Source organism: Triticum urartu, chromosome 2A, assembly GCF_056163025.1.
Source record: "Triticum urartu cultivar PI428250 chromosome 2A, HENAU_Tu73, whole genome shotgun sequence".
Lineage (NCBI taxonomy): Eukaryota > Viridiplantae > Streptophyta > Magnoliopsida > Poales > Poaceae > Triticum > Triticum urartu.
In genome coordinates, this window is record NC_141874.1 from 100,418,573 (window position 1) to 100,427,485 (window position 8,913).

The 8,913-nt window shown below is 43.1% G+C and overlaps 1 protein-coding gene and 1 non-coding gene across 2 annotated transcripts; one reads left to right on the forward strand and one right to left on the reverse strand.

Annotated features, from left to right (window-relative positions):
* Positions 1–1,436: 1,436 nt before the first annotated feature.
* TRNAA-AGC (transfer RNA alanine (anticodon AGC)) lies at positions 1,437–1,509 on the reverse strand. Its single transcript has one exon. It is a non-coding gene; the product is annotated as a tRNA-Ala (tRNA).
* Positions 1,510–2,658: 1,149 nt separating this feature from the next.
* Positions 2,659–4,043, forward strand: LOC125536034 (uncharacterized). The gene has a single exon (XM_048699108.2). It carries the CDS (start codon positions 2,805–2,807, stop codon positions 3,873–3,875), a length of 1,071 nt encoding a protein of 356 aa, XP_048555065.1. The 5' UTR covers positions 2,659–2,804; the 3' UTR covers positions 3,876–4,043.
* The last annotated feature ends 4,870 nt before the right edge of the window (positions 4,044–8,913 follow it).

Genomic DNA, 8,913 nt, shown 5'->3' on the forward strand with positions numbered 1-8,913 from the left:
ATATCACAAGAGAGGTAGGTTCAGTTATTTTAGAAAAAGCTACTCTGTTCGGACCTCGAGGGAGAAGCAAGGATCCCGATTTCAAATGGAGTTGAGATGATTATGGTAGCAGCTTGGTACCTCTGGTGGGATCGCCGAAAAATTAGCCACGACGAGAAGTGTGACACCCCGGTTCGTACAACAATGAGTATACGGGGCATCGTTGCTAATGCTCTCGCTATGAAACCAGGGGTAAAGGATGGAAAAGTGAGGTGGGAGAGGTCTGTTATGGGGGTCTTAAAGCTTAATGTGGATGCAAGTTACATGTTGATGAGGGATCAGGAGCAACGGGAGCAGTAGTTCGGGATTGTACGGGCGCTTTTATTGCAGGATGTTGTTATTATAAACAACATGCTATGGATGCATCATCCATGGAGGCTCTTGCTCTACTTGATGGCTTACGCCTAGCTGACAATCTGGGCATTTCAACTCTGGTAGTAGAGTCTGACTCACTAGAGATTGTCCAAGCTATCCTTAACCCATCAGATTACCGTGCTTCAGCGGCGGTTGTTACTGATGACTGTCGAAAATTATTGACTGCGTTCGGCAGGGCGACTGTTGTTCATTGTGCTCGTGAAGGTAATGCAGCAGTGCATGAGCTTGCTCGGGCTAGTTACAGAGGAATTTTTTCTGAAGAGTGGCGAGATAAACCTCCTGATTTCTTACTCCCCTTCCTTGTAACTGATATGGTTATTGTTTAATAAAGGTCGCCGAATCTCAAAAAAAAAAGAGAAGCCATGGTTACACAGATTTTTTTGTTTTGTTTTGTGGGATTCGTGGTTAGGATCTTGATTATGGATGTGTTTGTCATTATGCAAGTAATGGTCTGATGTGTATCTGATGCAAGTAATGGCCCTTATGCCTATGACCAACTGACGGATGCATGCATGATTCAGTTAGGCAGTGGTGTGCTCGTGTGTTTCTCCTCATCTTTCAGAAGGCTCCTTGAAGAACGAACAGTAAATTACTATTGTGGTATGAACAGAAAGGTTGTAAAGAAAAATAAGGGGAAAGGGAAGGGGTTGCCTCAAAAGACACGCAAGAGGCGTCAAATGCTGCATCGGGGCAGTATAAAATTGCAAGGATTCAGTAGTCGTATCGTATGTACTCCCTCCGTAAAGAAATACGAGTATATATGCAGAAAGTTTTCTTGAAAGAGTAGAGTAGAGTAGAGGAGTGCACTAAAAGCCGGTATCATGGAGACTTTGTTCAGAGAGCTCTAATTTTGAAACCGAGCCTGTCCTCTCAAAAGACACGGTTGGTTTGAACACATGGACATGGACATGGAAAGGTGCATGATTGCGTACGGACGTCGCGAGTTGAAGCCAAACCTCGTTCAAAACCACGCGAGAGGAAGAGGATTGGAAGAAAATGCAAAAAAGAATGAAAATCAAATTTGGAGACGCGGGGTATCGATCCCCGTACCTCTCGCATGCTAAGCGAGCGCTCTACCATCTGAGCTACACCCCCAATGCGTGGGAACGATTTTATCGCCCCTAGATAATGAAACAGTAGCTGACAAACATTCGCAATCATGTTTCGTCTCTGCACACCACGTGACAACAAATGTCATCAAGAGCCCGTTGTAACCCGAGTGGTTTTTAATCTTATGCTAAGCATTTTGCGTAAGCCGAGATCTTTTTCTACAACCTCTCGGCTTACTGATACGCAATCCAGAGTCCTCTTCTTTTTATTAACCGTGTGTACTTCTGTTGTTCGACTTACACCATTGTAAGCCGAGCACCCATGTGTTTAGTCTTGTTGAGGATATCGTTATAATTGGTAACTGCTCGGCTAGCTGACGAGTAGGGGTAATAGAATAATCAATAAGTTAATCAGTTAATCAGATGATTTATCAATTTATGGGCTACTCGGTAACTTAACTGGTCAATTGGACGAATTCTTGAACAGGAGTTTTTACACTCGGTTTACACATAGATACACACCAATGCGTGATTTTCCTGTTGTGGGTAGTCCAACCTGTATATTTGGAATAACATTCAATTCATATGTCGGAAAATATGGCAGAAAATTACTCGCACAATGTGCATTATAAATTCGGGTTTAATTGTTTATATATCTTTGTAGATTTGTAACTTTTGCTTACCAATGAAGGATGCTTTCTATTTATTGATATTTTCTTAACGTGGTGATGAGACGATGTACATGTTTGAATACCGGCCCAACCAACCCTAAACCACTACACCAACTTTAGAGAAAATTAAATGCAAAATTAATTTTGCAATATGTAGCTAGCTAAAGAACATATCTTGTTAATAGATATGCATGCATGGGTCTTTGAGAGGAATTTTCCATAGCTTATTCAGTATATGACCATACGTACCATTACAGAAATGTTTTTTCACTGTTTTTATCTGGATCGATTCTTAGCAATTTTGGGTTAATTATAAAGAAAATCTGTGGTGTTATGACCCATTAAATGAGTACAATTATCATATGAGCGTAGAGTAAAAGCTGTAAATGGACGCTAAAGTTAGAGATGAGCACAATGCATGTGGGCGGTGGGCCGGAAGGCTGCCCTCATCCTCGCCGATCCTCCCCTATAAATCCACGCCTCCTCCCTTGCTTTCAACTCACCAAAACCAGTGACTTCCCTTCCCTTTCGACCTTCTACTGGTATTACCCATCGTCCTCCCTTTCGACCTTCCGCTGGTATTACCCATCGTCCTCCCTTTCGACCTTCCGCTGGTATTACCCATCGTCCTCCCTTTCGACCTTCTGTTAGTTTTACCCATCGTCCGGCAATGGCCCGCAAGAAGGTGCCCCTCCGCTACATTGGCAACTCAACACGGCGCCATACTTATGTGACGCGCCGCAACAGCCTGATGAAGAAGGCGGGCGAGTTGGGCATCCTGTGCAACACCAAGATCTGCATGCTGGTGTATGATGAGGGTGCCGCGTCGCCGGACGTTTACCCATCCCACATGGAGGCGGTGGCTATCCTGAATAGGTACAAGAACATGCCGGACATGTCGCGGTTCAAGAAGGTGGTGACCCAGGAGGAGTTCCTCACCAAGCAAGTCGCCAAGCTCCAGCATGAGGCCGACAAGCTCCGGCGCGAGCGTGAGGACCGCGATACCAGGATCCTTCTGCACAAGGCCATGCTCGGTGGCAACCTGAATGCTGAGGAGGTCACCAGGGTTGGATGTAAGTTGCAGGAGATCCGCAAGAGCCTCGCAGAGCGCATAGCAAATACCAGCGGGCAGCCGCCGATCTTCCAGCTCCAAGCGCAATACGTCACCGGCGGTGTCGACATGGGGCCTCCGTCGATGGACCAGGTGCCGCCACAGCAGGAGGGCTGGCAGCCAGAGGTCTTCCAGGCCCAGGCACCACGGGTCACGAGCAACGTCGACATGGGGTATCTGCCGACATATCAGGTTCCGCCTCAACAGCAACAAGGCTGGCAGCCACAGGTCTTTCGGCCCCAGGCGCCATACGTCATCGGCAATGTCGACATGGGGCCTCCGCAGATGTATCATGTGCTGCTGCAGCAGCACGGCTGGCAGCCACCGACCTTCCAGCCCCAGGCGTCATATGTCCCTAGTAGCGTTGACATGGGGCCTCCGCCGATGTATCAGGCGCAGACGCCATACGTCACTGGCAGCATTGACATAGGGCCTCCACCGATGTATCAGGCGCCGCCGCATCAGCAAGAGGGTTGGCTTGACATGCAGAGGTCCGAGGGGGCCAGCGCATTGCTCTACAATGCTAACGGTACTGGTGGCCACGACGGCGCCGGTACTAGCTCTAGCGTCGGCTTCCCCATGGATGATCTGATGCAGTTCTTCAACAATATGAGATCCGGGTTGAAGTGAGCGCCGATCGTGGGGAGCATCTTCTTCGAGTAGAGGATCTATCCTCACATGCAGTTCATGGTCATGCGTGTCGTCTCATTTTACTTAGTCTTGGCATGGTTAAGATGCAGGAATGGTTGTTAATAAGTTGAGACATTCAGTCTCGGTCGTGCTCTTTGAGCGAAGGCATTTTTATTCTAGTCGTTGAAATTGTTATATTGGATTTTTTCTGTCATGATCTGTTTGTTTGATATCTGATGTTTATTTGATCATAAGTTCGTAGCTCGTACTTTGCACCGCCTCTGTGTCTATATACATGTTTTGTCAGTAGGCATAGCTATGTGTATACTTACAGAACTGTGTGTATACAACACTACTAGCCTTGATAGTTACTTAGTTTTGCAGCGGCTGCTATCAATGAATAAAGAACCTAAGCGCTATGATCTTGTGTTGGAAAATACTGCTAGCTAGGCCTTCCTTTTCTCATGATCAGAATTTTTCATTTTTTCGGTATGAACATTGTGAAGTTGTAAGTGTGTCCCGGAATAAGTTGAGTGTCATGGTTCATCTTTGTCTGGATAACCATTTATAACCTAATTATTACATGTTGATAATTTGCTCGATTGGCCAATATGTTTTCATTTATTGTTTAGCTTATGTCTTCGTCCCACCGAAAGACACTTGGAAAAATCTTACAAGGATTATGAGAACCCAAAAAAGCAACAACCCAAGCTAAAAGAAGAAGAAACCGGACATGGCGTGAAAGGAGGTAGAAACAAAAGGAAAGAAGCAGGCTGATCTTGTGTGAAGTTACATATCTCGATCATGTAGCCATATTTTCTGTAGACCGATGCACTATATCATTGTCCGAGGAGTGAATGCCCGAGGAAATTAGGTCATTAGTTCCTAGATTTCCAAATCTGCCAGTAAGGGATGAAGAGTACCCCCCCCCCCCCCCCCCCCGATATGGCTTTGGCATAAGGATCAATGACACAGTTTGATGAAAGCATTCTCTACAATGTGTTGGCGTTGAATATTCTAGATTCCTCATGCCGTAAATATGACGTCTTTCTCATTTGTTAGGGTTATATCTTCTATTATACTTTATTTCCTCGAGGTCAGACTCCACAACCCGTGCGAGTCTAGGATATAGGTTGAAGCCATGTGTAAGGACATGTCCCATTGAGTTTGATTTTTTTCCTTCTCTCATCTTGAGGACAAATTCCAATCACCATGTTGTTAACCTTCTTGTGCTCATAATGCAGTGTTGAATGAACAACACATAAGTGCTTATTACATAATACATTTTCTCTTGAATAATTCACACATGTGCAATGATATGATTCTCTCGAACTTCTTCTAATAATTGGTGGAGTGTCTACAATCCATAGGATGCGGCATGTATATATATTAACAACGAGCAATCGGCCTACGGTTTGCACAACTTCGGTTACAAGGAAGGTTTAAACGATCGTAACTTTATCCACAACCGGCGGATTAAATCACAACATACCAAACATAACCTTCCTATCTCTATTCCTAACAGGCCTCCTCAATGACAACTTTTCCTTATTTTACATCGTTCCCAAAGTTTTTGAAAACTCCAACTTGAAGAGCTAGATTTAACAGACCCGTACCACTCGTCTACATCTAGGTCCCGACGATATTTAAATCATTTGATTCCATGTAATTAGAAGTTAACGCATGCCCATGATACGTCTCCGTCGTATCTATAATTTTTGATTGTTTCATGCCAATATTTCACAACTTTCACATACTTTTGGCAACAATTTATATGATTTATTGGACTAACATATTGATCCAGTGCCCAGTGCCATTCCTGTTTGTTGCATGTTTTTTGTTTCGTGGAATACCCATATCAAACGAAGTCCAAACGCGATAAAAATTCAGAGAATTATTTTGGAATATATGCGATTTTTGGGAAGCGATATCAATGTGAGACGATGCCCGAGGATCTCACAAGCTCAAGAGGCACGCCCCCCTACCCAGGGCGTGGCTGGCAAGCTTGTGGGGCTCCTGTAAGGTGGTTGGTGCCCTTCTTTTGCCACAAGAAAGATAATATCTGGGATAAAATTCCCTCAAAATTTCAGCCCCATCGGAGTTACGGTTCTCCGGGAATTTAAGAAACGGTGAAAGGCCAGAAAACAGAACACATAAACAGAAGGAAACCGAGAGAGAGAGAGAGAGAGAGAGAGATCCAATCTCGGAGGGCCTCCCGCCCCTCTGCCGCCATGGAGGCCATGGACCAGAGGGGAAACCCTCCTCCCATCTAGGAGGCGGGGGGGGGGGGGGGAGGCCAAGGAAGAAGAAGAAGAAGAAGGAGGAGGAGGAGGAGGAGGAGGAGGAGGAGGAGGGGGGGAGCTCTCTCCCCCTCTCTCCAGGTGGCACCGGAACGCCTCCGGGGCCATCATCGTGATGATGATCTACACCAACAACTTCGCCGCCGTCATCACCAACTTTCCCCCCTCTATGCAGCAGTGTAACACCTCTTCTCCCCGCTGTAATCTCTACTTAAACATGGCGCTCAACGCTATATATTATTATCCAATGATATGGGGGTATCCTATAATGTTTGAGTAGATCCGTTTTGTCCTATGGTTTGATTGATGATCATGATTGGTTTGAGTTGTATTTTCTATTATTGGTGTTGTCCTATGGTGCTCTCCGTGTCGCGCAAGTGTGAGGGATCTCCGCTGTAGGGTATTGCAATATGTTCATGATTCGCTGATGGTGGGTGGTGTGAGTGAGAGAAGCACAAACCCAAATAAGTGGGTTGTTGCGTATGGGAGTAAGGAGGACTTGATACTTAATGCATGGTTGGGTTTTACCTTAATGATCTTTGATAGTTGCGGATGCTTGCTAGAGTTCCAATCATAAGTGCATATGATCCAAGTAGAGAGAGTATGTCAGCTCATGCCTCTCGCTCATATAAAATTGCAATAACGATTACCAATCTAGTTATCGATTGCCTAGGGACAAATAACTTTCTTGTGACACAAAGCTCTCTACTAAAACTAACTTAATTATTTCTTTATCTAAACAGCCCCTAGATTTTATTTATGTGTTCTTTATTATCTTGCAAACCTATCCCTTTACACCTACAAAGTACTTCTAGTTTCATACTTATTCTAGGTAAAGCGAACATCAAGTGCGCAAAGAGTTGTCAATGGTCGATAGAATTTGAAGGGAATACAAATCTTACCTTTAGCTCCTCGTTGGGTTCGACACTCTTACTTACCGAGAAAGGCTAAAATTGATCCCCTATACTTATGGGTTATTAGGACCTTTTTCTGGCGCCGTTGCCAGGGTGCAATAGCGTGGGGTGAATATTCTCATATGTGCTTGTTTGCTTTATCACTAAGTAGTTTTTATTTTATGTTCTAAGTTGTTCTCTATCTTTAGTTATGGATATGGAACACGGAATACCAAAAAAATTAGGTGCACTTGCTACTCATGGAGATGGGAAGCCTCCTAAAACCCTCGATGCTCATTATGTGAAAAATATTAAACACTACTTTGATAATCCTGAGAAAACCCCATTCAACTTGATAATGGGAGACACATTGGATCAATGTGAATACTTTAGGAATTATCGCTTGACTAAAAAAAGGGAATCTCTTATGGGATCAAATTGAAATTTTGCATTGGTATGCTTGGACTTTATGCTTGAGATATGGTTATACTTGCTGCTCTAGGATAAAGGCTCCACACCTTCCCTTTTCATGTAAATTTAATGATAAAGAAACTTTGGCTTCTTATGATAATGGTAGATATGATTACTATGATGTGGAGCGAATAGAAGATTTTTTTGCTTTTAAGGGTGCTTATGAAATTGAATCTTCATTTGAAAAACATGAAGATTTTGATGATGTTGTTTATAGACCTGAAAATTTTGCTATACTTAAATATTGTTATGAGAATTACAAATACAATGCTGATATTGATGATTTTATTCAGAAAGCCTCTCTTGTCCAAGAAGAGACTAATATTTTGCAGGAATCTATGGAAGAAGAAATTGATGACACTATGAGCTCATTGGATGAAAAACATGAGGAGGAGAGTGAAGGACAAAAGGAGGAAGAGCAGATTGATCACCCGTGCCCACCTTCTAATGAGAGTAACTTTTCAAGTCATACATTGTTTAATTTCCCTTCGTGCTTACCGAAGGATGATTGCTATGATCCCTTGGATTTGTTTGAAATATCCCTTTTTGATGAACTTGATGCTTGGTATGCTTGTGGGCATGATGCCAATATGGAGATGAACTTGCTATAGTTCCTTATGTTAAGAATGAAATTGTTGCTATTGCACCCACACATGATAGTCCTACTATCTTTTTGGATTCTCCCAACTACACTATATCGGAGAAGTTTGCACTTATTAAGGATTATTTTGATGGGTTACGTTTTACCGTTACACATGATAATTTTGATGAATATAATATACATGTGCTTGCTGCTCCTACTTGCAATTATTATGAGAGAGGAACTACATCTCCACCTCTCTATGTTTCCAATACGATAAAATTGCAAGAAATTGCTTATGCTATGTATTGGCCTTTACTTGATGTGCATGAATTGTTCTTTTATGACATGTCGATGCATAGGAAGGGAGTTAGACTTCGTCATTGCATGATATATATTACTTGTGCTCAATACTGAAATACAAACCATTGTTAATTAAAATTGGCTTTGATATACCTTAGGATCTGGGTGGATCAATTACTTGAGCACTTTTTCCCTAGCTTAATGGCTTTAAAGAAAGCATTGCCAGGGAGACAACCTGGAAGTTTTAGAGATTCATTTATTTCTGTTGTGTGCTTTTAAAAAGTTTTAAAACAAAAAAAATATAGAGGGGAACTTAAAAACTTCTTGAAAAAGAAAAGCGAAAGTGAGAAAGACGAGCATTGTTAAAGTGGGAGCAAGCTGATGCGGAGCATCCTATGGACATCACCATGTCAAGAGTCCATTTGGCAAGTGACACGTGCGATATCTACTTCACATACATAAAGGCGAATCATCTCCTTTACACGTGCTCA

Coding starts and splice junctions, on each gene's coding strand:
- LOC125536034 (XM_048699108.2), top strand. CDS start 2,805: ATGGCCCGCAAGAAGGTGCCCCTCCGCTACATTGGCAACTCAACACGG.